Genomic DNA, 27923 nt, shown 5'->3' with positions numbered 1-27923 from the left:
GTTCTGACAGCCAGTCTTGGACAAGATCCAGTGGACGTGTCTTATTCAGTCTTGGCTCTTCAGTGTCTAGCGCGGTAACTGTCATATCATAAATAAGCATTGAGTTAATAGTGAATGAATGAGTCAGCCCAGCAGGACTGTGGGCAGATTTCCAAATGGATAATTTTGCCTGGTTGCCTGCCTCCTTCGTTTCTTCCAATAGTTCTTGAGATTTGCCTGTGTTTGTGCCCTCAACGGTCACCACTGCCTTCTTTGCACACACACGCACACCGAATCTTTTTCTGATTGCTGAGGAACTCTCCTGCCACTTTTCACGCAGGAGGATTCTTCCTTTGCAAGGAGATGGGCAGAAGACCTTCAGGTAGTAGGGTCATGGCCAGGGCCGTGGTTTGGACTGGGCTGGACCCAGAATAACTTTTCTATCCCATATCTTAAAGGATTTCATTAAAACAAAAGATACTTGACTCTTCTCCAGATACTAAAAATAGATTTGAAATCCAAATACATTTTATTGCATTTGTTATGACTTTCACAAAGATTCTAGCCATTAAAATTATGACATTGAAATGAACAAAACAGGGTGCCGGTTCAGGGGCTGATTGCTGGAATGTTCACAATCAGACTTGAGTGGAGGGAACACGGTTGCTTTTATAAGGGTTAGTGAAGAGTCAAAGTCAAATCGCATCTTTAATTCACCTTTATTTTTTCTGGAGTTTTGAATTTTCTCATAATCATACTGTATGTTTAGGCTCTTTACAAAGAGCGATGCCTGGATACTCAGGTTCCTGGTGATGGCTGCGATCATAAAAATTAAAAAGTTGGCAACTGTACTCAATAGTTTGTTATAACCTATAAGCGAAAAGAATCTGAGAAATAATAGATATATACCTGTGTAACCGAATCACTTTGCTGTACACCTGAAACTGACACAACATTGTAAATCAACTATACTTCAATAAAAAAATGTTTTAAAGAAATTTGATCAGAAAATACATACATACATAAATACATAAATAAATAAAAATTAAGAAGTAATTAAAGGCTAATACTTTGTATGCCTCTAGATAATGGTACTCTTAATATTTTATATCACAAATAGGAAGAGTTTGTATCTACCTGTGCATTCAGGGAGACTTTTAAAAAAATGAGTCTTCCTTCTTCTTCTTACAGCTAGTCACGGGGTGTGTGTGTGTGTGTGTGTGTGTGAAAACATTAAGCTTCTCACATTAAAAGTGCAAGATGTGCTGTTGTAATTATATGATTGTACCTATCTAACCTACCTTTCAAAGTTTTATAACAGAAGAATTATTGTGACAATAAGTTGCAGAGTGTAACTACTATGCAGAGACTAGTTGGAATTCTTAGTACACGGAGACACCACCCATTAACCCTCCTTTCTGTCTGTGGCAGAAATCCAAACCCACAAGGTGGAAGGATTTTAATGCTCTAGGACACAGTTCAGCTTCTGAAATCTTTTGTTTGGCAATAAATGCCATTGCCATGGATGGTAGTGCTTTCCAGATACAGTGGACTCTTAGAAGTGACTCCTACATGTGAGTGACTGATTTCATTTGGTCCTTGGGAGAGGTTGCATTTTACAGCCACCTTCCCTGGAACCCTTGTCCTTGCCATTCTTCTCAGCCTAGGAGATGGTTGAGGAACAGAAGGTGGGGCCTTTGCCAGAGATTCTAGCCTTTTCTGTTTGGGAGCTACACCTTTGGTCAGAAAGCTTGGCACTTACTGTTTGGTGGATTTGTTCATCGCAAAGAGATGAAATAGAAGATGCTTTTGGAGAGACTGGTTTTCCAAATTGTTTCATTCCATGATTACACAGTTGAAATTGTCTTGCCTGTCTGGAATGAGTCGTAGTCTTATTATTTCTAGAACGGGTACTCCTCAATCCTTAGCTGCTTCACTCTTTGGATTCTTTTTTTTTTTTTTAACCAGGCCCCCAATCAATTTGCTTAGGGAGAGTTTGTATTTTTATTGTCTTTTGGGCTGAAACAAAAGTTGGTATTTAGAAGAATAAGATAAATTATTAAATGTGCCCAGTAACTTGAGAAATGATGTAAACAGAGTCTTAGAAGCTTGGAGGGTGTGATGAAACCACATTACATCTCTATTTAAAATCTCAATGGGATTCTCAGCTCTTCCAAGAAAAGAAATTCTGAGTCCTTCTTCAACAAAAGCCACCTTATTAAACTGTAAGAGAACCCTCTCAAAAGAGAATTACATTCATGTTTTAGGAAAATAACTTAGAATTCAGAGAGCAAAATTGTAAGCGAAAGAGCACTTTAGTTCTCACAAGGAATTGGAGACCCTTAATCCATTTTCAAGAATGAGAATGTTTTCTTTTTACCTAAGTGAAATCAATAACATTAATCAATAATATATACATTTTTCTTTTTAAACATTCTTCTCAAAAACTGAAATCTCCTTAATATTAGATCAGCTTAATCATTAATTAATATACTGGCTTAATATTAAGCCAGTATATTATTCTGTGTACTTGAGTTTGAACCAGTAACACATGCACTTCTTATGGGGGAGGGGGTATCAGCTTACATAGATTATATCACAGATTATCCATTTATACCTAGTTATTTTCTAATTCAGTGTAACAACAAAAATAAAAGTGTAGAGATTCTGAATTACCCGTGCTTGAATTTTCCATGAGCATTTTAAGTGAATCTTAGCATATAGCATGCGTTAGAAAAATACCAGTTTTTCCATCATGTGCTATTTTGCATTAAATTCCTTGAACGTACATATGAATTTACCTATTAGCGTACGATGTTTTCATTTTGTTTTGTCTACAACTCTGCACATAGTTTAATTTTCTCCATCTTTCTACTCATTTCTACAGCTTGAAAGATGAGGAAGGGCTACTCAGAGAAACTCGTCATGTAAGTGAAGCTCTCAGGTTGTTAGCTCTGGGTCTAGTACGAAATCCACCAGGAAGTATTGTGTCGTAAAAATATGTTCTACTCTCACTCAATCTGTCTGTGGATTGCGTGTGTATGTGAATATAACTTCTGATTAAGATGCACCCTTTGCTTCCATGGGAAGTCATTTACCAGCCCCAAACCCTAGATACAGCCCTGGGGGAAGCAGATCCAACCTGGCTTTTCCTCGACCACTTTTCCTATTTTCCCCAACAATTTCCTCTGTTACCAGAGTAGTACATCACCAAGCTTTACTTCTGTGGTTTTCCGGGTTTTTTTTTTGTTTGTTTTTGGAGGGGATGGTAACATCTTTATTGGGCTATAATTCATATAGCATGCTATTCACCCGTTTCAGGAATACAACAACTCAGCATGTTTGGATATATTCACAGAGTTGTGTAACCATCACTACAATCAATTTTGCAACGTTTTTGTTATCCCAGAAAGAAACCCATCTTCCAATCTCTCCTCAGCCATAGCCAAGCACTAACTTACTTTCTCTGTGGTTTTTGCTATTCGGGGCATTTCTTATCAATGGAATCATACAATATTTGTCCTTTTGTGACTGACTTCTTTCCTTAGCATAAGGTTGCCAAGGTTCTTGCTTGCTTCTAAATGTGAGCAATGGATGGAATTCCACTACTCAGCTTACCTTAGTGGGGATGGGAGTGAGGGCAGTGTTTTAAGTTGGTTTCCATCCTCTAAATTCAACACTGCGAAGCCCTTTGTCCAGACATTAACTTCTTTAAAGAACAATGCCTTTCTTACCCATAAAATAAAATAATTTCGTTACAAATTTATAGATAGAAACAAGATTTTAATAACTGTCAGAGGGGCTCCTTGTTAACGAAGAAGCACATATATTTATGTCTTCTCAACCAAGAAACACATTTTAATTTTTATATCACCCTAATTTCTAATATTCACAGATCAGAAATAGGAAAAAAATCTACTTTTAGGAAGAGAGTGCAGTTCTGTACCCAAACTCTTGAGTCCTTTTGATGTTTTTCTGTATAATTTTATACTCAGATCAAAAAACTGAAAGATACTTGGAGATTTTTATTAGCCAGTGTGAAGTGAAACAGTCATTTTGTGAGGTCTTCATGAAGATCTCTCCCACAGCAAGCGATTATAGCTTTTTAAATACTCTGCCAGGAAGAATGATGGGTGCCACTGAAACCATTTAAATTATTTTATTTATCTAAATTAAAGTGCCTATTGAAATAAAAGGCCTGTTTCAGCCCTGATAGTCTCTGATTCCTGCCTTTTTCACTTCTGCCTAGTAAAGCCTTAAGGAATCCTATCACAGGTTCTCCCTAATAAAATCCATGTCATGACAGTTGTAAAACTTCTGCAAATGTTACGTGTGTCAAAGAATACACAAAACAAGAAGGTATATGCCACCTTTCAGATGCAAAGTTTTGAGGGATTCTTGTAGAGAGTTTTCTTTTAGGCAAAGCATTTCAACCTCTCCCTTGAATCAGTTTGAATGTACTTGATTCTAAATTGTTTTTCCCTCTTTCTCCTTTGCAGAAAAATCTCTGGGCTACTAAGTCAAGAGCTAGTCATAGATTTATATTATACAGTCAGGAAACCCGTTGAAAATTGAGCTTTCTTAAAATTGTTTACTTGTTGATACCCCATCCCGTGCCAAAATAGAAGCCTTTCTTAACATACTTCCTGAGCCAATCCTGAGAAGTTTCAAACGATCTAGTTCTGTTAAACGACATTTGTGTGCGGAGGGAGATCATATTTACCTGAACATTATTTTTCTAAAGACCGTAACTCTTTGCTTTTACATGTACCTTGTGCTGTGAAAATCTTGGCAACTTAACCTTGTAGCAACTCTTTTAAGTTGGTGAAAAAGTTCCGTGTTATTTGAGAAACACTAGATACTGACAGAAAGACTGGTGTGTAATGTATATGCCCAGGGGAGCCGTATGGAAATGATGGTGATGTTTGAGTCTAAAGCTTTACATTTCCTGCCTTCACTGTGTTTAGGTGTGTTTAACTGTAATATTTTCATTACAACGGTGGGAGGAATTTACCTTCTTGACGTTAAGGAGCCTGGCTTATTTAGAGAATGAATCGCAAGCAACAGCAAGGTGTTTGCTGATTAACCTTAGCCCGACAGAGTGTGAACGGGGCGGTGCAAAACTTCCACACACACCTTTGAGCCACGCTGTAGCCTCTTCTCCGAGGAAGTCGCTTAGAATGGAGGATGCTCACCCATCCACGGGACAATGCTTTCTGTGTGGGAGTCGGTGGGGAACCAGGCCAAAGGAGAGGGAGCTAGAAAGGAAGCAGAAGTGTGCTTCCAAGGTTCACAAACTGCTTGAATAGCAGCTTTATTTGGGGAGCAGTGAACATTCGGGTTAGATGGACAGCATGTGTGTGTTTCATCTGAAGGGTTAGGAATAGACTGAGGACGAACTGTCAGCTCTGAGCTCAGAGTGAAGTAAGAAACAAGAAGAAAGGACCCTGATTAGCCCAGTGGAATCCACTGTGGGCTTCCCTTTTGCTGCTGGTAAAAGAAGAGCTTCAGTTTCCCTCCTGCATCATTGCAGCCTCCGAGGTTGACGCCAAGGGCTGGGCTTCCCAGAGAGAAGCCCTGAAAACAAAGATGTCCCTTCCACTTCCCCAGTGGCCAGGCCAACTGGAGTGATTCCCCCCACCTTTCTCCCTGCCCCCAAAGCTCCATGGGGAGTGCAAGAGAAGGAATCCTGGGTCTTAGCTCATCTTGCTACAAACATGATCACGATGGCCACATACCAGCTTGGTTGGTTGGCTATGGGCTCCTGAGGTGTTTTATTTGTTTCATCAGCCATCAGTTTCCTGGGGCAAATGCTTATGATCCCATTTCATTGGAAAGCTCAGACTCTGGATTCAGCCTTTCTGGGGTTGCCGGGTCCTGGCATCTTCGTCCTGTTTATTCAGACAGGGGGCGTCTGGACTGGCCCCGCGGAGAGGGTTGGCATCCACCGCCGTAATTTATACCATCTATCTCTTTCTGGCGCTCAGGCCTCTGGCAAATTGCGTGTCTTTGTGTTGTATTAGTTTGGAATTTAATCATTCATTATTTTCCTTCCAATTAAATTATTTATATATTTGATTAACCTTTTCACTGCCAGGAAGGCAAATTTTCAATGAAACCACAAATAAACACAGGTCCATCAAATTTCAGACCGGTGTCCCAGGGGATCGGCCTGTTTGTTGAGTGTTAAGAATTCCCTGTGTATGACTCTTCTTAACTACCTAGGGTTTTGGTGAGCAAAGAAGGGGTGTTTTTTCCATCCAGTCCCAGGACCATGATGCAGAGGGGGACGTCTGTCTCTCTCCCTCCCCTCAGGACCCTGACTTTTATTCCTTTTTACTGCCTTCTCTTTGCTCTGGCGCTGAAACATACCTCCTTCTAATTTTACTTCCTCAGGTTTGAGAGCCAGCCTGACCGAGAATGTCAAGGGCTCTGTTAGCCCAGGAAGGAAACTTTGAAGTCCTCTAGTTCAGGAAGAGCAAATGAATGGCCCACGGGCCAAATCTGGCTACTGCTTGTGTTTGTACAGCCCATGAGCTGAGAATGATTTTTATAGTCCTAAATAATTAGAAAAAAATGTAACGCATACCCCAGGATACGTGCAATTTTCAGCATCCGTAAACAAACAGCGGCACCGGGTGCTGTCTGTGCTGCTCCCTTGATACAGCAGCGATGAGAGCTGCCCCAACAGAAACCTTTTGGCCTGCAAAGGCCTAAAATATTTACTCTCTGGCTTTTTACAGAAAAAGTTTGTGGACATCTGATGGAGTTCATCACGCTCATTTTACAGACGAGAAAAATTAAGGCCCGAATAGGTGAATTGTCCAAAGGTACACAGCTTATCACAACTTGGTCTGGGGGGCATCTTCCAACGCACCCACCCCCCCATCTCCAAGCTCCTGTTTTATAAGATCTGCCCTAAGATGAGCCTTCCATGAGCACCCCACTGCAGAGGCCAAAGCAGCTTTTTTAGCAGAGAAAATATTTAGGACATTTGGACGTGTAAAATCTATGATTTCTTAGAATTTTAAATTTCACCTGAAATCTAGCTTCGGGAAATATTTTAAGCTCAAAGATGCAAAAGGACATATACACACTACTTACTATATTTAAAGTAGATAACCAACAAGGACCTACTGTATAGCACAGGGAACTCTGCTCAATATTCTGGGATAACCTGAATGGGAAAAGAATTTGAAAAAGAATAGATACATGTATGTGTATAACTGAATCACTTTTCTGTACACCTGAAACTCACACAGCACTCTCAATCAACTATACCCCAATATAAAGTAAATATTTTAATGAATAAATAAATAACCTAAATAAGCAGAAAGATTTCTGTGTTTCTTTGAAGTCATTGATGATGTCTGTGCTCAGTATTTGGACCCTAAAGACAAGGAAGGTGGACCTGTTCCCTGCTGGCTGAGGTCATAGAATCTCATTTAAAGAAAAATAACTTGTAATCTCAATCCAAGTTGGCCCTCAAGAGCGCTTTCAGAAAATTACAAAAGCGTATTAGACAGGCCTTAGGTCTACTCTACGGGGCAGAAAGGAAAAATTCCCAAGGTGCTAACCTTTCTGAAAGTGAGGTTGCTTCCACGGTCCCGAGAAGCTTCTTGTCTGTCCCTCCCCACATGGGGACAAGACGGGGTGCTGTGTTTACTGATGGCCACTGGATTCCCGCCGCTGGGATTTTCAGATATCATCCCAGAGGCCAAGGCCGATGCAGCTTGGCCAGGTATTAATAGGAAATGGTTTTCACTTTCCAGTCACTGGCCTCACCAGCCTGTTGTCAGCTCTCCCCTCCCAGCTCAGTGGCGGATACCTCAACAGCCTGGTCGGCAGCTTCTACAACGTCTCAGCCACTTTTGGTTACCAAAGTCCCATCCGATTTAAACCTCTAACCTGCTATCCACTCAGAGCCTCCCCTCCCTATACCAGCCAGGCTCACAGCTTCAGGGGGCTGGCAAGCTGTTTCTTCTTCCCCTACCACGCCACCCATCCAGGAGGGGACCCCTTCCCTCTCCTCCTAGAGTCTGGCTCCCTCCAGCATGATGGTGGGGGGGCAAGAGACAGGGTCCATGGCTTCACTAGCTGCTGGTGGTGCTTCTCTGTCAGTCATCCCCATTCCCCTGAGTGACTCCAGGTCGCTTGGGGCAGGCGTCCAAGTGATGGCTTTCTGGTGGGGTGCACTTGGGTTCTATGCAGGGGTCTATCCTACAGTCTCCCTGCTGGACACCTGACCCAGCACTCTGCATTTTAGGTGGGCCCAAGCGTGGCTACCTCACTGGTACCCACGGGACCCCTGGAGACTCGTGCCTTCGTACTACACCAAGCAGTGGCAGTGCTGGAAGCCTCCTGCGTCAGCCTGGCCCATCCTCTCCTGCCCTGTTCCTCAAAGGCACTAGATTCTGTCCTTCTCCAGGGGCTTCCGTCCATCTTTCTCCCCCACCCACACCCTTACCTGCACACCTGCCAAGTTTCCACTCATCCTTCAGGTCCTCCTTTAAATGCCACTTCATTGGAGAAGCCAACCCTGGTCTCTGGTGCTGCCCACGGATTTGGGACCTCCTGTTACTTGTTTTTCTAAAACCCTCTTATTTCCCTTCAAAATGCTGATCACAACTATCATTGTACAATAGTCCTTTAAGCCATTATCCATGTCCCTCCAGAAACTCCGTGTCCCTGCCCTGTAATTTCCTCAGGGCAGGACTCAGGTCTGTCTGATTCCCCAGCACAGGGCCTGGTGGGGAGTGGTACCCAGTCCATACGTGTCCATATGTGGGCGATGAATGAAATGTTGGCCGTCGCTGAGTATTGGTTTTATTCTCCCCGGCAAGACGGGGTTCTCACTGGGCTATCATTCGAATCATTCAAGTCCTTTCAAATTCTTGATGGTATATTATTTTAAAGTAATATAATACCTACATTAATATCTTACTGTACGGATACTGGATGAAATGCATTTGAAGGAAGCTAGGCAAAAGCATCAGGTATAATTTCTCTGGTCCAGGGAAAGTTCCGTTTCTCACATGAGCCAATCAGTCCAACAGATATTTACGGAGGACCCGCCAGGTACCAGGGCCACTGTCCGTTGCTGAGAATATGAAACCGAAAGGTGTGGACCGCGACTCAAGGAGCAGGTTCAGCCCAAGTTCTCAGACCGTTTTCCAGTTTTAACTTTGCCTCCTGCCTCCTTCTTTCCGACCCCCTTCCCTCCCTCCCTTCCTTCCTTCATTTTCTTTCCATGCCTATTCATCCAGGAAGCTTGATGCCTAATAACTTGGAAAAAAACGGAACCAAGAGCAATTAGTATGGAGTGGACTTGTGTGATCATTCACTGCTTTCCCTGGAAAGGAGAATTCATAGAACCTCTCTGTATCATGTTGGCTTAAAGACTGGGCTCCAGCACCCATCTGGGACAATCCTGGGTGATGTGAACAGAGGCAGACATGTTCTCGAAGCATAAATTTAAAGATGGCATGTTATCCCCTGGCCGGCACATCTGTTCTCTTCATCCACGTATGTGCCCCTGCACCATGTTTTTAAAAAATTTTTATTGGCGTATAGTTGCTTTACAATGTTGTGTTAGTTTCTGCTGTACAGCAAAGTGAGTCAGCTATACGTATACATAGATCCCCTCTTTTTTTGGATTTCCTTCCCATTTAGGTCACCACAGAGCACTGAGTAGAGTTCCCTGTGCTCTACAGTAGGTTCTCATTAGTTATCTGTTTTATATATAGTAGTGTATATATGTCAGTCCCAATCTCCCAGTTCATCCCACCCTCCCTTCCCCGCTTGGTATCCATGTTTGTTCTCTATGTCTGTGTCTCTAGGCTGTCGGACAGAGTGAAGTAAGTCAGAAAGAGAAAAACAAATATTGTATAATATCACTTATATGTGGAACCTAGAAAAATGATAAAGATGAACTTATTCCCGGCATCACTTTTTTTTTTTTTTTTGCGGTACGCGGGCCTCTCACTGCTGTGGCCTCTCCCGTTGCGGAGCACAGGCTCCGGACGCGCAGGCTCAGCGGCCATGGCTCACGGGCCCAGCCGCTCCGCGGCATGTGGGATCTTCCCGGACCGGGGCACGAACCCGCGTCCCCTGCATCGGCAGGCGGACTCTCAACCACTGCGCCACCAGGGAAGCCCCCCAGCATCACTTTTAAGAAACAGTCATACTGAGGACAGTTGGCTTTCTGTAAGAAACACACATCTGTCTGCCAGGGGTTGGGATGCTGTCATGAACCTGAGTGATTCTGTGTGGTTTCCTCGTTGTGTTCAGAGCTCCTGAAAAGATCCTACTTGTCTGCCTGTGCCCTGGGCTGTGTCACCCACTCTCCCCTGTTTCTCGGGCTTTCTGACAGCTGTTCTAGGAGAGAAGAGTACACAGCAATTGCTCTTCTCTGCCTGCATCCAGTTTTAAACTCCCCAAACAGCACAACAGACTGCTTTTTTTTTTTTTTTCCTGCGGCAGCCAGCTGCCTAGTAGAATAGCTGAGAAAGGTCGAGTGATGGTGGAATTTTACCACCCGCTCCCCAGAGACCACTCAGTTAGGAACCAGAGCCTATGCAGGAACGTAATTAAACGTCATGTCACTGTTATGGGGCTCAAGGAACCCAGAGGAGGCTTCTCTCATTGCACACATTTTTTAGTGATGTGTTTCCACGTACGTGGGAGAAAGGACTCACAAAGGCTTTGAATTAAGGCAAATAAAGTATGGAGTGGCCAGAGAATGAAAACAACAGGATCAACCTAGGGCACAAACTTCCTCCGTCATCTGTGACTGGACATTAAAATCATAGACTCATCTTACTGGAGTAGACTTGAATTTGGTCCAGATTAAGAACCACCTGTTCCTCTGGCGCTGCTGTAGATTTCACGTGTCTCCTACTTGTAGGACATTTGATGTATGAATCCAAGGAACTCTATTAAAAAATGATCCTAAAACTTTGAATTGGAATTCGGGGAAATTCATCTTCATTTTAAAAACCAAATTAACAGAATTCTAGAGCTGGGAAGAACCTTAGAAACGAGGGAATCCATTCCTTTATTTTGTGTATAAGGACAGCGAAGACCCTCAGACACTAAGCGTTTGGTTGACGATCGCCTGGCCTTCATCTTCAGCATCAAGGACATTTCTCTGTGATTCTTATCAAAGGGGTGAGCCCACTAATTGGAACTAAAGTGTCGTTTGAAAAAGTGCATTGGTTTTTCTTGGTCCTTGTTACAGACTTGTGTGTGTGTGTGTATGCCCTTTCTGCAGTCTTGAGCCACAGCACTAACCCAAGGTGCTACCCAAGGCCTGGAGGGAGTGAGAGCTGGAGGTCACCTCTGTGTTCAGTTCACCTTGACCCCGACTTGGCCGATGAAAGATAACGGAGGCCCAGAGAGGATGTGGGTGTCTCACCCCGTTTCTGCTCTTCTGATGCCCTTGAAGGACTTTTTCTGGGACACCAGGCTTCTTGCAAACCAGGTCACTCCTACAAGTTAGGAAGTATCCCTCCACAGTCAGTAAGAGCAAATTTACTTAAGAAACATCCTAAATATAGTAAAGGTAGAGTTAAGGTTTGCAGTGTAGTAAAGGTACCGTGGAGTCTTTAGGACTTAAGGTTGGGGGATTTGGGGCGCTCCGTTCTTTTGCCTTCAGAAAAGAGTAGTACATTTCCATTTCATTTCTTTCTTTCTTTTTCTAAACTCCAGCATATAAATAACGACCATATCCATGGAGAAAAGAAGGAGTTCGTGTGCCGGTGGCTAGATTGCTCGAGAGAACAGAAACCCTTCAAAGCCCAGTACATGTTGGTAGTGCACATGCGCAGGCACACGGGGGAGAAGCCTCACAAATGCACTGTGAGTACCGAAGGGGCGGGGGCCAGCTGTCCACTTAGGGGAGTCTTGCACCTGTGGGTCCTTCCTTGTACTCCAACGGCCATGCGAGGTGATGAGTGGTGGGAGAAGAGGGTTGGAGTGCTGTTTGTGATAAACTCCCGGGGTTTTGAGAGGGGTTTCCGAAACAGAGGGGAGGTGAGAAATGGAGAAAGGATGCTGACAGCTTTGGGGGATGCTGGAAGGAATTGATCTAGACCCGCCCCGTCCAACATGGTGGCCATGAGACACACGTGCATTTGAGATGTGACTAGAGCAACCACAGAACTGATTTCTAAATTTTAACTTAACTTAAAGTTTTAAATTTAAATAGCCCCACATGGCTAACAGCAACTGAGTCAGACAGCCCAGCTCTGCAGAGTGGCAGGCAGGCAGGCAGGTGGCAGTGGGGACGTGCCATCCGGCACTGGGGGTGAGCACCAGGCCACTGGGCCTGCCCCAGCACCAGTGCCTGGCACACCAGAGCCTTGGGGAGCACAGGAAGGGGCCAGTTTCGACTTGAAAAACTTAAGTTGACTTTTTAAAACTATAACCCTTATGGCTTTAGAGTTTTTCCTCGCTCTCCTAGTCTGTCCCCATGGCCCAGTACAGACCTATGAGGGGTTGGGATTCCTGCGAGGCTAAGGCTTCTTTCACTAAGGTGCCTGCCAGGCAAGGCTCAGCCCTGGTACTTTACATCTTAAAGGCCCTTTACAAACAGGATCAAATTCCGTGCCTTTGTAGGCACACAAAGCCATATTAATGAACTTTGTGCTGAATCTGAAATCAGTGGGAATTCAAGGAGATCCCTGAGCAGATAATGAAACCCATTGTCCACATTGAGTGGCCTATTAAAAAAAAAAAAGTCCAGGATTTTTACTTAGCCCTGAAAATGCTTTCGAACGGCCCTGAGCCCCATCTGAATCCCAATAAAGGCAGAGTTTACTGGACTTTTGTTCATTGGTTTTGAAAAGCTGCCAACCCTCCAAACGTCCCCGTCTTTTTTTTTTTTTTAAATTAATTAATTAATTAATTTTTGGCTGCGTTGGGTCTTCGTCGCTGCGCGCAGGCTTTCTCTAGTTGTGGCGAGCAGGGGCTACTCTTCGTTGCAGTGCGCGGGCTTCTCATTGCGGTGGCTTCTCTTGTTGCAGAGCACGGGCTCTAGGTGCGCGGGCTTCAATAGTTGTGGCTCGTGGACTCTAGAGCACAGGCTCAGTAGTTGTGGCGCACGGGCTTAGTTGCTCCACGGCATGTGGGATCTGCCCAGACCAGGGCTCGAACCCGAGTGCCCTGCATTGGCAGGCGGACTCTTAACCACTGCGCCACCAGGGAAATCCCCCAAACGTCCCTGTCTTTCATTCACGCGGAGCGAGTGGGATACATCAGCCGTCATTGTGTGGAATCATCCAGATTTACCTGTTTTCTCCTCAGTTTGAAGGTTGCACAAAGGCCTACTCAAGACTCGAAAACTTGAAAACACACTTGAGATCTCACACTGGAGAGAAACCGTACGTCTGTGAGCACGAAGGTTGCAACAAGGCTTTCTCGAATGCCTCTGATCGCGCCAAGCACCAGAACAGGACACATTCCAATGAGGTAAGGCCCCTCCAGGAGACACGTGTTGGGTCCAGAGCTTGTGGTGGAAATAAAAAATCCTCTGGGGAATGTACTTGGAAACGCAAGCCTGTACCGTTGTATTTGCCTCTGGCCACTCCCAGCACGAGTGGGTTTGGGGCCCCAAGGGTAGGCCTGAAACCTGGGCTCAGATGGGAGAGACGTACAGGGTGAAGAGGGAACGAGTTTCACGTTGTTCAGTACCGCCACCTACTGGTCAGACAGCAGGAGCATTTAACTTGGAATTCCATCCACTCGCTCTGCCTGGAAGAGCAGGAATGCATTCAAAGGACGACCCTGTAAGCACCAAGGAGAGATTCAGAAGCAAGGTGTTGACAGCCGACAGCTTACTGCTAAGACAGCCACTTTTATTTGCTTTCTCCAGGTGGTATCTTCAAAGGCGCTTATATCAAAAAAGACTTCTGCAGAGTAACCCACCTTGGCTAAATAGGACTTCCAGACATTGTAAATTCCAAAGGATCTTGGAAGCTAGAAACCAGAATGGTTTCTAGTCAGTTATTTAAGATAATATATTGAGTCAAGCTTCATGGTCGTAGTTGGTTCCTGTTGTGTTGTTGTTATTTTTAGGTATTTATCCCCCCAAATTTCAGAGAAGCGTAAGAATGAACAAAAATGATTTCCAGTTCATTTTGTTTACATTTTAATGCACGTCTGCCTGCAGACCTCCAGTTTTTTCCTTGAAAATCTAGCTTAGATTCTTCCTCCGCTGTGAAGTCTTCTCTTGAATGTACAAGAGATTAACACAAAGGCTCCCCACATTTGTGGTAGAAATAGGCTTGCTACCCAGAAGTTGTTCACATGAGATGTAGTTCGGCCCCGCAAAGTAGGTCATCAGCTTGCTTGAAATTGTGTGAGAAGGAGCATTTTGACCTTGGCATGACTCTCATCTGACCCCACAAGGTGCCAATCAGGCCCATTCTTGATCTTCCAGTTGGAGAGCTGGGAGAGGGAATTTGGTAAAAGTGGACCATTCAGCTCACTGGCCATTGGCTTGAAGGTGGCAGAGAGGGTCCTCACCAAGTTTCCTTTCAGCCGAACTGACAGAGCAAAAACATCTCTAAGAGGATTAGCCACACTCTAAAAAAAGCACACTCACACATAAACTCACACACATGAGTTCACTTATACAGACCCTTTCTGAATGGTTCACAGTAGAATAAGGAAACCTGAGTCCTTTAGGATCTCTTATTATTGATCCAGTGTTTGCAGATGTTTTAGAGGAGATGCTACATCTCCATCTTTTACGTCAAAAATGCTTTACAATGTGTGATAGTTGTGGTGTAATCCGCTGTACTTGTTTTGTACCAACTTCTAGGGGGTCTAGAATAGTCAGATCCATAGAGACAGAAAGTAGATTGGTAGTTGCCAGAGGCTGGGCGAGGGGGTATAGGGGTGACTGCTAATACGTGCAGGGTTTCTTCTTGGCATAATGAAGATATTTTGGAATTTGATACTGGGGACGATTGCACAAGATTGTGAATGTACTAAATGCCACTGAATTGTGCAGCTTAAAAGGGTTATTTTTATGGAATATGAATTAAGTCTCAATTTAAAATGTTTTAGGGGATTTGATTAACTTAGAATTTAATTAATATGTTTACATTTCATGTATTTAAATACAATTATGACTAGAAACTTAGAAGGCATTCATTCCTATAGATTCTCTCCTGTTATGTGGATCAATTTGGGCACTAGGTATGTTAGGATTTCAGCAGTGCATACATATAAACATAGTTACTGAGCTTTTTATCTTTTTATGGACTTCAAATGTGTGCCCATGTCTCTGCTTTAATTAAGTGCATTACATTTAAAGATGAATTCTTCTGTGCAATAAAAAGTGCAATGTTGTAGAGAGTTTAATATCCATCATGAGATTAAAACATACCTTGGTCAACCATATCTTTCACCAAGGTTGAGCAATTTACCTAAAATAAATTATTAACATTGGCCATAAACACATAAATATAATTTTATTCACAAACACGTAAATCATTTTTTCTCTATTCCACACAGAGAAAGCCCTCGTCCTTGCGTATGAATGATGGACGGTTTCAGATACACCAAAATTAAGTGTATCCAGGAAGTCCAGACTTGGATCACCAAGCAATTGTAGACGAATCTAGATGTCTTCTTTCATTTCTTTGCTCTCTTCTTTGTATCTTCGTTCTTTCACTGAACAAATATTGATAGCTAGTTATCTGCCGAGCCCTTTGCTATTCTAGATGAGGCAAGCAGGGTGGAATAAAACAGGAAGGGAGCAATACCCATTCGGGTAATCTAGGTCTCCTCCCCGCCCCCATGGCTGCCCTGCCCATTTAGGGTCACTGAACCATCGCAGTGGCCTCTCACCGGGCTCCCTACTCCAGAACATGGAGCTCCCGTTCCTCCCAAAACCAGACGAAGACAGTTCCCTGGAGCTCTGATTCTGTTGTATTTTCCTCTCCAGAAAGTTCCAGTGGCTCCGTTTTTCCTATAGGAAATGTTTAGACTCCTTAGGCTTATACTTCCTCTCACTGGACCCAAGCCTTCCCTTTCACGATTCCCTTGACCTCTCACAATGGTGACCATGAATGGAACCTTCCAGACAGCCATACCTGCATGCCTGATGTGGTCCGGCTGCTGGACCTTTGCTCTGGATACTTTTTTTTTTTTTTTTTTTACATCCTCTTGCCCTCATTTTTATCCTTCAGCATCTTGTGTGTCTTTCAGGACCCAACTACGACGCCTCTTCCTAATCAAAGCTCTGTTTATTGAGCACTTATTTTGTGCCCCACATCACATCGTGGTAAACACTGCATGTACATGGTCTGATTTAGCCCATACCCTGACCCCATGAGCTGGGCATTATACCCAGATACAGAAACTAAATTGATGCCTCCCATGATCATCCCAGTGGAAAAATGATTCCCCTCTGTCCACATCCTTCTCTAGCATCCACACTTTGTACTGTAGGTAATTCACGCTGTCTTACTTTTCCTACCATATTTTATACCCCTTGAGATTTGATCCTGTCTTATAAAACTTTGTGCTCAGATAAAACTTTGTGCTCAGAGTCTTGCCTATAGTAGGGGCCATTAAATGTTTACCAAAAATTTTATTTAGATACATTCTACACAATCAAGTAGAATAAGTATCCCCCCTTTCACAAAGTACCTTTCAGTTCAGGGAGTCAAGAAGGCAATGACAGTACCAAAAGTTAAGGATCCAGGACAAGAAATACGGGTAACTCAGAATCCTGACAACATTTATCTTTACCTACCATTAGATTGCATTTCAGTCATTCATCACAATAGAATTTGGGGGCCAGGATACGTAACTGAGTTAATGTGTTATCTTGTGAAGTTAAGTTTCCTGACCCTGTGTTCTTGGAGTTTTTTTGTAGGTGGCTGTTTTATATGTCCACATGCAAGGGCACATGGGCACACATGTACGTGTATGTTCTGTTGGTCCTGGAAATGAAGGAGCTGATGAACATGAGCAGATTCATTCCACCTCTAGCTGTGTTCTCATTTCCAAGCTAACCCATGATACATACATGCAGATATGTATGGGAAGAGTAGCTCTTCAAACATATAACAGGGGCCTGGCTTTGTGTTCCCTCTCCCTACCCCATACATTCCTGTCTGTCTGTCACAGCAGCAGAGTGAGCAAGCACAGGGCCGAGGTCAGATGCTATACGGTAATAGCACTAATCATCAGAGCCATTCTCCTGTCCCTAATGCATAGAATTTGATGTGCTCGTTTCATTATATATATATATATATATATATATATATATATATATATGCTGCAAATCACACAAGCTCCTGAATAGAAGTAATTTGTAGTTAATGGGAATCAAATCTACTGAAAAGAATCTCAAATTTGGAGGTGAGGTCTCTCAAGGTCATTTCTGGAATCTTTATTTCACTACATTAGGACATTTCATCATTTTAGGTAGCTCTCAGTCTGTTCTTGGGCTTTCAGGGAAAAAGCATCATTCTATAAGACAGGGAGTCTTTTTAATATAACTGTAATGGATGCATTATATGAAGCATGACTCTTATGACTATTGTCTACCTAATAGCTCATATTCTGGTATACACAGAGATAAATATAGACTCATATAAGTATCCTTGAATATATTAGATTTCAAGGGAAGTAAACGAAATCACAGTTCTGATGTCGATCATGAATACAATGCCATGAGTTCTGTGATGTGAGTAAATATTCAGCTATAAGGGTCCATATAATTTTTTATGACTGTATCTGTAGGCTTGATCACTGGCCCACATAGAAAATAAAAGTAGCATGAAGTAATTTCTAGATCTTAGTACTCGCGAGCAGAGCCTCATCCAGGAATCCTCGTCTCCAGGACGACATCCATCCACCCACATCGGTTTACGAGTAAGCATTCGTGGACACTCCGACAGGGCTTACAACTTCGAAGATCAGAAAGGTTCTGGATATTCTGAGCCCTGAACAACCCCCGCAGTTGTAATACAACCCAAAGGAAAGTATTTTAGTGATAGCTAACCCGGAGAGGCTACAGGCAATTTTTTTTCTTACTGTGTCAATGTGTAAAGAGCTCATTTTCAAAGGAGGTAGAGTGATATTAGGTCTGAGAACCAGGATATTTGTAAGAAAGGTCTTCACACCAGCTCTCCCCAAAGCGTTCTTCTCATTAAAGGATGGGTGTCTTTTATCCTTCTTCTGTTATCATCAGCAGTATCATCACCACCATTCTTATCATCAGATTATCTCTTGAGGGGCTTCCCTGGTGGCGCAGTGGTCGAGAGTCTGCCTGCCGATGCAGGGGACACGGGTTCGTGCCCCAGTCCGGGAAGATCCCACATGCCGCGGAGCGGCTGGGCCCGTGAGCCATGGCCGCTGAGCCTGCGCGTCCGGAGCCTGTGCTCTGCAACGGGAGAGGCCACAACAGTGAGAGGCCCGCGTACCGCAAAAATAAATAAATAAATAAAAAATAATAATAATCTCTTGAGCACCACGTGACACCATGATACTTCTTCCTACTCACAGGATAAATGCTTCCAAGAACATAAGTGCAATTTACACGTTCTTCACTCACCCTGAGCACTCTCTAAAATAATAATGTATTCAAGCTGGATTCCGTTTATTAAACCTTTGCACCATTTAGAGGGTTTTGAACACCTCACAGCCTTGTGATCGTGCTTTGAAAGAATTAAAAATATAATGAGTAGCCACAAAAGACAGCCAGGCTGGGGGGATAATTGCTTTGATAACAACCTATTCTTTCATCCTTGGGGCATTTGGCAGAAACCGTACGTGTGCAAAATCCCCGGCTGCACCAAGCGCTACACAGACCCCAGCTCCCTCCGGAAACACGTGAAGACCGTGCACGGCCCAGAGGCTCACGTCACCAAGAAGCAGCGTGGGGACGTGCATCCCAGGCCCCCGGCGCCACGAGATTCCGGCGGCCACTCACAGTCTAGGTCACCCGGCCGGCAGACTCAGGGAGCCCTCGGGGAGCAGAAGGACCTCAGCAACACTACCTCAAAGCGGGAAGAATGCCTCCAAGTGAAAACGGTCAAGGCGGAGAAGCCCATGGTATGTCATTCGCTTTCCTTCTGGTTTTCCCCAAAGTTCTCCCAGGTCTTTAAAGGGGCCAGGTGGGGCGCTGAGGGCAGGGGCGAGGGGCGGACTTCACTGCCCCGTTCTCACTGCATCCCACTGTTTGATTTACGGAGGTCAGAGCTCCCTGATCCGGATTGCCTACCCCAGGTTGATCTGCACAGCAGAGCTCAGCTCAGGAAAGAGTTCCAGGGTTCCCTAACCGGTTTTTGAAATCGATCTGGAAGCATCCCACCTTGTGGCAGGTCGACAGACACCACAGTGCACATTTTCAGCAGGTCTCTAATGTAGAGAATCATCCACTCAGTCCTTCTGTAAACATATTTTCTGACTTCTTTGCCCTGGTGACCCCAAGATAAATAAGCCACGGCCCCTATTCTTTATGGATCTGTAGTCCAGTGGGATAGGGAGACCAAGAAACAAACACAACTCAGTGTGATGGGGCTTTAAGACAAGTCTGGGTCAGAGGGTTCGGAGCCAGTGCACTTGAGGACACGATGGCAAAGCAGAGGGCAGGTGGCCGCCAAGTTCAGCGCTCAGAGAGGCGAAGGACCGCACGCTGGTGCAGCCAAGCCCCAGCCTTGGGGCCCCGGGGGAATGTGCCAGAGTAAAAAGAGGGGGAGGATATAAAGGGATTTTTTTAGATTCTCTAAGTTGTTAGAAAAGACAACTCCAGTGCCAATCTAGAGATTGGTTGATAGACTTCGAGACTGTATCTGCAGTGGTGCCTGAACTGAGGAGGTGGAAAGCGAGGGAGGGATTTGAAAAATGTCATCAGCAAAAATCATATGGTTTGATGACAAATAGGATACATGGATTAAGCTACTGTTGCAGCTTCTTTCAAACTTCACTTGGTGATTTTGCCTTCTGCATGGGCCAGAATAAACTATCTGAAATTTTTCCAAAGACAACGAGAAAAATGAAGAGAGTAGCGATCAGAGGAGATTTAGTACATTTGTATTTGGCATATGTATAATGCAGTCAGCTCTGCGCTTTGGGCTCTAGTCTGTCAATCTCGGGATATGCAAGAAACGTACTAGGTAGAAGTCACAGGCTTAGACTTCCAGATGCATGGAAATGACCAGACAGGCAGATTTCTACTCAGTTCAAGGAAGCATTTGCTTAAAATGAGGAAAGTCCAAGAATTGTATGGACATCCTATGAATTCCCAAGTTATGTCACCATGTAGCGGTATGTCTGGGAGGGAATTAATGCACATAAAATTTCAGAATCGATAGAGTGGAATTTAATGACTTACTGAGTTTGTCTTTGAACTCTTACGAGTCTTAGAAAGTGACACTAAGTCTAGCCAAAAATCATGCAAATAAGCTGTCCAGATGTATTATTATTTCCCAGTGGGTAGCCGTACTTTGCTTTCAAAAAACACCTTAGTAAGAAGTTTATATACGTGTTATGACTGATCACTATACTTTTAAATTAATCAATTCATAAACTGTGTTTTATATACTTTTTGGGGGGGGAGCATTTATCAATTTCCTAAAATCAAGTCCACCTATATAATAATTGTGCAAAAGATTCAACCGTTTATCCTCAAGTGTTTAATGAAACAAGGAAAGTGAATTTGTGGTCTCCTAGATTATGTCATTGAAAGACAATGATTTATGTTTTTAGGACATCCTAGGAACCCAGAATCCCTTGTACTTTTAATGTACATCCATAGCAAAAAAAGTTAAAAAAAAAAGAAAGAAAAGAAAAGAAAACTTATCTCTTCTCCAAACACCCATTCTTTAGAAAGAAAATTGGTAGAAATAAAAATTTACAGTGGGGCTTCCCTGGTGGCGCAGTGGTTGAGAGTCCGCCTGCCGATGCAGGGGACACGGGTTCGTGCCCCGGTCCGGGAAGATCCCACATGCCGCGGAGCGGCTGGGTCCGTGAGCCATGGCCGCTGGGCCTGCACGTCTGGAGCCTGTGCTCCACAACGGGAGAGGCCCGCGTACCGCAAAAAAAAAAAAAAAAAAAAAAAATTTACAGTGATTTTGCTCAGTGACATCTGAGGTTCTCCAAGATGTGAAATATTTTATAAAATAATTAAATCATAGAAACAAAGCACTGGAAAGAGTTCACAGAGACTGAGACTAGACCCCTTATATTACTGGTGTGGAAACTGAGGCTTAGTGAGGTTAATAAATTAATCAAATTTCCACAGGAGACTATTTTATGAATATGTACACACACATGTAAATATAAGTAGGTATCTTCATAGGCATTTACTAAGGCACAGGAGATTTACATTTCTAATATTCTTTCTTCAAAAACTTGTCTTTGATTTGCTCATCATGCTATAAATTAAATTCTTTCTTCTTTTTTTCTTATTACTCCAACTTCTCTTCTGTGTAATGCTCCTAAATGTCTTCTTCTCACTTCCTAAGGACAGTGGGTAATAAGGTGAGGGAATTTTGGCTTCTCTGCTCTCTTTGTTTTGTTTTCATTTTAACGTTTAACTTTTATTTGTTTCACTTTTCTTTCATCTGTGTCCTTTGGGATATTTTTAGTAGTGGACATTACTCAGATATGTTTCCAACATAGAAGTGATGTGTTTTGAACATTCAGCATGTGGAAATGTGGAGTTAGATGTTGAAATTCATCATTCTATTTGTCTAGGTTTTCATAATAAATCACACTGGGGCCGACCAAGCAGATGTTCTCAAAGACTATTTAATTGTCATATTGACTAGTGTAAATTTATTCTTGGACCAGACGTGCACCACCTTCTTAGAGCAAGATCTGAATACACTTGTTGTTGGCAATTTAATCTATATTGAAATGTCTGAGCTCCTTTAAGCATTTTCTAATTGTAGGTGCATGTGAGCCTTCTTCCGGGCCCTGTGGAAGTGTGAGCCTGCATGTGCGTGTGTACATACACACAGATTCACATACGCACACACACATACTGATTTGACAATCCAAGCATAAAAGACATCCAAAGCCCTGGATGATGTAAGTTCTCTGCAAAGGAGCAGGTGGTCTGGCTCTTCAGGACACTGCAGAAGCAAAAACTTAAGACAGGTTTCATGCATTCATGATCACATTTGTGTATCATATTTTTCTCTGCTTGGTTGCCCAGGACACATTTAGTATACCATGTGGTGCTCGCTTAGAAAGTGTTCATTTGCTTGGGTGTATGTACTGTGTTCTCAGAAAAACTGTAACGGGTTCCATGGAAAATGACTGTGTCCAGACCCCTTGCTGACAGCACTGTGGTTCCACCAGAGACCACAGCCGTCTATACTGGAGTGTGTGTAGTTATCTCTCCCTGCTCTTGGGCTGCTGTCAGGCTTTAGTTTTTAGATAACACCGGAGAAGGTGCTACAGAAGAATGGAAGTGAGGCCGGTCTGGGAGTCTAAGTCATCACAATGTTCGCTTTGTGACTTTGGGCAGTCACTGAGCTTCTCTGAACATCACTTTTCTTATCACTGCGTAAAGGATTAGAGTGTTTATCCACCAGGGCACCACTGGAATTTTAGATGGGCCAGTTCCAGGTTGTGTGGACTGCTCAGTGCAGGCCATTCTATAGAGGGCTGCCAAATGTGGAGACAGTGAGCTTTCCAGGCCCCATGGCCAGGGGCCCATGGAGGGCGTTCTTTCCCTGAGAACCAGTGGACCAGATTAAGTTCCCATCGAGTTGCGGAATTGGCTTACCCAGTCCACTTGGTTGGGGTTAGGGAAACCTGGCCCAATTCTCCTAGTGCAATGCGGATCCTCTCTGGCTATAGCAGAAGCTAAGTGATTGAAGTTTTCCCTCTTACAACTGCTTTTACCCTACACCCTGCTTGGAGTTCTACAAAGCAAGAAAATGTAGAAGGAAAGTAGAGAGGTTACAAGAGCTTGGGGAACCAGCCTGGAATAGTATAGAGGGGCTGGCTGGAGGGGAGTTAACATGTGCTCTTGGAACATATATTCTGAGGACTAAAGCAATTATAATAACAACCGCTAATGCCCTCCGAGCCAATTAAGTACTGTCCTCCAGGTCTTTTTGAACTTTGTGTGTTTTAAGGGCTTTACAACTAATTCCCACAACAATCCCTAGGATAAATAAATTGCCCCCATTTTCTGGATAAGCAAAGTGACGTTTAGAGTGGCTAAGTAATTTGCCCAAAGGATAAAGTCATGGAGGCGGGGTGGGAACCAACAAGGAAGTGTGATGCAGATTGGCATTTGGGGTGGGGTTCCATGGCTGATACATCATATCCGGCACCCCCGCTGTCCGTTCCCTCTGCTGCACATCCGCCTGCGGCGCAGTCACTGAGGTTGAGGAAGGCCACCTCCACTCACCAGAACATAGTTCTTCTCACCCCACCCACTGAGAACCCTGCAGGACTTGATCTGCGTGATCTCTCGTCATCTGCTCCCTGGCCTTTATCATTCGGCTGACATTTCTTTCCTTTCCTCTTGACCGCACAGACATCTCAGCCAAGCCCTGGTGGTCAGTCTTCATGCAGCAGCCAACAGTCCCCCATCAGCAACTATTCCAACAGTGGGCTCGAGCTTCCTCTAACCGATGGAGGTGGTATGGGCGACCTCAGTGCCATCGACGAAACCCCAATCATGGACTCGACCATTTCCACTGCAACCACAGCCCTCGCTTTGCAAGCCCGGAGGAACCCGGCAGGGACCAAATGGATGGAGCACGTCAAGCTAGAAAGACTCAAACAAGTGAATGGAATGCTTCCGCGACTGCATCCCATTCTACCCCCCAAAGCCCCTGCGGTCTCTCCTCTCATAGGAAACGGTGAGTTCTGGACAGTCCTCGTGTCCGCGCGGGGTTTTCTGTTCTTTCAAGGGCAGCCGGAGCACTAAGCAGACCCAGGCCCTTGGTTTTCCATTTGCTTGTTTCCCCACCAGCCCTAAAACGATGCTGGAGCCATAAATATTAGTGTTGCCTTTCTGGAGAGTCCATATTTTAAAAGCAGGCAGTAAGAGGATAATCCTGAAATGAAAAGTAAGACTGTGCATGACTCATATTCTGATGGTGAAATCATACCTCTTAGACCAGGGGAAGGAAATCCCAGCCGCAGAGGCATCCCGGGTTAGCACCTGTTTCTGGCTTCCATAGTCTGCAGCCGGGAGGTAAGCAGACACTTTGACTGGTGGCCCAATTCAGAGAAAGGCAAGCCATCTCTGTCACTGTCGGCCCCCAGTCAGTTTGTGTTTCTGAAATTACACTCAATATCTGCAGCATAACCCAAGGGTGAACCTCCTCCACCCTACCTACTCAGGTGCGCTACACCCGCATAGGATGTCATGGGGAAGCCCTGAGCTTACCTATATGCCTTCTGCCCTGGTACTTCCTGTAACTTGACACTGTATATACTTCCAGGGACCCTTCACTTGGCCCTTACACTGCACCAGTGAAGGAGCTTAACTCATCCAGGGAGTTGTTACTATTTTCTTTAAACCAGGCATGGGCCATGCACAGCTCCCACCTGCTCTTTTTTTTTTTTTTTTTTGTGGTACGCGGGCCTCTCACTGTTGCAGCCTCTCCCGTTGCGGAGCACAGGCTCCGGACGCGCAGGCTCAGCGGCCATGGCTCACGGGCCCAGCCGCTCCGCGGCATGTGGGATCTTCCCGGACCGGGGCACGAACCCGTGTCCCCTGCATCGGCAGGCGGACTCAACCACTGCGCCACCAGGGAAGCCCCCCACCTGCTCTTGTAAATAAAGTTTTATTGGCACCCAGCCTCACCCACCCCTTTACTCCTGCGCCCAGGCCCTTTGGTGCTGCAGGGCAGCGATGGGTAACCATGGCCGAGGCCGCCCGGCCCTGGAAACCGAAAAGAGTCACAGTTCGCCGACACCTGTGTTAAGTCATCCTGAAATGAACCCCTGTCTCCCTGGCTTTCTGTGCAGGCACGCAGCCCAGTACCAGCTGCAGTCTGGGCGGGCCCCCGCCCCTTCTCCCGAGCAGAAGCGACCTTTCTGGGGTGGACATCACCATGTTGAACCTGCTCAACCGGAGCGACAGCAGCGCCAGCACCATCAGTTCCGCCTACCTGAGCAGCCGCCGCTCCTCCGGCATCTCGCCCTGCTTCTCCAGCCGCCGGTCCAGCGAGGCGTCCCAGGCCGAGGGGCGGCCCCAGAACGTGAGCGTGGCCGACTCCTACGACCCCATCTCCACCGACGCTTCGCGCAGGTCCAGCGAGGCCAGCCAGGGCGACGGCCTGCCCAGCCTGCTCAGCCTCACGCCCGCCCAGCAGTACCGCCTGAAGGCCAAGTACGCCGCTGCCACGGGCGGCCCGCCGCCCACCCCGCTGCCCAACATGGAGAGGATGAGCCTCAAGACCCGGATGGCCCTGCTGGGCGATGGCAGGGAGCCCACGGGCACTCTGCCTCCCGTACATCCTCCCCGGAGATGCAGCGACGGCGGGGCCCACGGGTACGGCCGGCGCCCGCTGCTGCCCCAGGATGCGCTGGGCAACGGCGTGAGAAGAGCCAGCGACCCGGTGCGGACGGCCTCCGAGAGCCTCTCCCTGCCCCGGGTGCAGCGATTCAACAGCCTTAACAGCTTCAGCCCTCCGGTGTTGCCTCCATCCCTGGAGAAGCGTAATCTAGTGCTTCAGAACTACACGCGGCCAGACGGGAGCCAGTCCCGACACTTCCACGCGTCTCCCTGTCCCCCGAGCATTTCTGAGAACGTCACCCTGGAGGCCCTGGCCATGGACGCCGATGTGAGCCTGAACGACGAGGATCTCCTGCCCGACGACGTGGTGCAGTATTTAAATTCCCAGAACCCAGTCGGGTATGAGCAGCACTTCCCGGGCACCGTCTCGGATGACAGCAAAGCGCCCCACGGGCCAGGCTTGGGGAGCGGGCCCGGCGACTTTGACCCACTTGGGCTGCCCGGTAGCCACGCCAGCCAGCAGTATCGTGGGCTGGAACCGCCCTGCACTGATGCCAGTAAATCCGACCTGCCCATCCAGTGGAACGAAGTCAGCTCAGGCAGCGCCGACCTGTCCTCCTCCAAGCTGAAGTGCGGCCAGCGGTCCACAGCGCAGCAGGCCCGCGCCTTCGGGTTGTACAGCCACGTGGGCGTCCACCCACAGAATCCCTTGAGGAGTGGGGCTGGCCCGGCTGGGGGGTATCCGACCCCCGGGGAGCACAGCAGCTCCTTCGGGGGCCCGGAGCACTTGGTGAGCCACGGCGGCGGCGGAGCTGCGGGCACCAACGGGAACGCCTTCCACGAACAGCCCTATAAGGCCCAGCAGTATGGAAACTGCCTGGCCCGGCAGCCCGGCTTGCTCGACGGGGCCTGCGGTGCCGGGATCCAGGCAGCAAAGCTGAAAAGCATCCCCATGCAAGGGAGCGGGAGCCAGCCAGATTTTGGCCTGTCGGTGGCACCGAACGAGTCAGCAGGCAGCACGGTGAATGGCATGCCCAGCCCAGACCCGGTGGGACAGGGGTACCTGGCGCATCAGCTCCTTAGTGACAGCATGCACCCCCAGGGGGCAGGCCGCCCCGGGCAGCACATGCTGGGGCACGGTAGCGCTACCTCACATATCCACGTCTATCAAGGGCCAGAAAGCGGCCTGCCAGGGCCTCCCAGCACCGGCATCCAGCTGTCAAGCCTGGCAACCGTCAGGGGCTACCAGCCGTGTGCCATCTACGGGGGCAGCCGGCGCCAGGCTGGGCCGAGGGGCGGCCTCGCTCTGCAGCCAGGACAGCCCAGTGACCCAAGTCAGACCTGCAGGGTGAACGGCATCAAGATGGAGATGCCGGGGCAGCCCCATCAGCTCTACTCGAATGTGCACAGTTACTCTGGTCAGTTCTATGACCAAACCATTGGCTTCGGTCAGCAAGACGTGAAAACTGGGTCCTTCTCTGTGTCAGAAGCCAACTGCCTGCTCCAGGGGGCGAGCGCCGAAAACTCTGAATTACTCTCCCCAGGTGCTAACCAGGTGACGAGCACAGTGGACAGCCTCGACAGCCATGACCTGGAAGGGGTGCAGATTGATTTCGACGCTATCATAGACGACGCGGACCACGCCAGCCTGATGTCAGGAGCCCTGAGCCCAAGTATCATTCAGAACCTTTCTCATAGCTCGTCCCGCCTCACGACGCCACGCGCCGCCCTCCCGTTGCCAGCCCTGTCTCTGAGCACCACCAACATGGCAATCGGGGACATGAGTTCCCTGCTGACCTCCCTCGCGGAAGAAAGCAAATTCCTTGCAGTTATGCAGTAGGCGTTAGGCGAAAAAAAATAAAAAGACTGCCAAGAGACCTGAAACTTTAGGAGTTTAAAAGTTTAAATTGACCCTTTTTTTTTTTTTTTTGGCTGTTTCGTTTTTATTTTTTCTAGTTCTGTGTATGTTTTAGCAATCTCATCTCACCTAACTGGGATGTGTTTCAAGTATATTCCTTTTATGGAAAAGGACTCTGAAAAACCCTAAAGTATTCTAGGGAGAAACTGTCTTCCATTTCAGTTTTGAATCAGTATTGTTACACTCGAAACACCCTCTTTTTTTAAAAACTGTAAGCCCACCCCCCCCTTTTTTTAGTAAACCGGTGTAAATGTGTGATGTGCATGTTCTTTCTTTCTTTTTGGAGAGAGGGCAAATGAAAGGATTTGACATGTTTCTCTGTTACTCCAAGGAAATAGGAACTGGTGTGCTTGTGACCAAGGGGTTACACTTCCAGCTTTTTTCCATTTTCCTTTACATGCGTTCAACGTTTGTTTTTGTGTTTTGTTTCTTTTGTTTTTTAATTCCCACACTGGGCACGAGAATCAGAACATGGAGAGTGAGTTTGGGAATCCATGGAGAGTGAGTTTGGGAATCTCTTGTGAGTGTACTGTATCAGAGGTCACAGGTTTTTGAGTGCTCCTTGCC

The 27923-nt window shown here is 45.9% G+C and overlaps 1 protein-coding gene across 1 annotated transcript in view; it reads left to right on the top strand.

The window, feature by feature from the left end:
- The window catches only part of GLI3 (GLI family zinc finger 3), a 280874-nt gene extending 253521 nt beyond the window's left edge, over positions 1-27353 (top strand). The window contains exons 11-15 of the mRNA XM_060107530.1: positions 11689-11838; positions 13285-13449; positions 18766-19056; positions 23504-23831; positions 24949-27353. Coding sequence (XP_059963513.1) covers positions 11689-11838; positions 13285-13449; positions 18766-19056; positions 23504-23831; positions 24949-27278 — 3264 coding nt within the window. The 3' untranslated portion in view covers positions 27279-27353. The remainder of the gene's footprint in view (positions 1-11688; positions 11839-13284; positions 13450-18765; positions 19057-23503; positions 23832-24948) is intronic.
- The last annotated feature ends 570 nt before the right edge of the window (positions 27354-27923 follow it).

The sequence above is a fragment of the Mesoplodon densirostris genome, chromosome 9, assembly GCF_025265405.1.
Source record: "Mesoplodon densirostris isolate mMesDen1 chromosome 9, mMesDen1 primary haplotype, whole genome shotgun sequence".
In the NCBI taxonomy this organism is placed as follows: Eukaryota; Metazoa; Chordata; class Mammalia; order Artiodactyla; family Ziphiidae; genus Mesoplodon; species Mesoplodon densirostris.
Note: the sequence above shows the minus strand (reverse complement) of the source record. Positions and strands in the feature narration are given on the sequence as shown.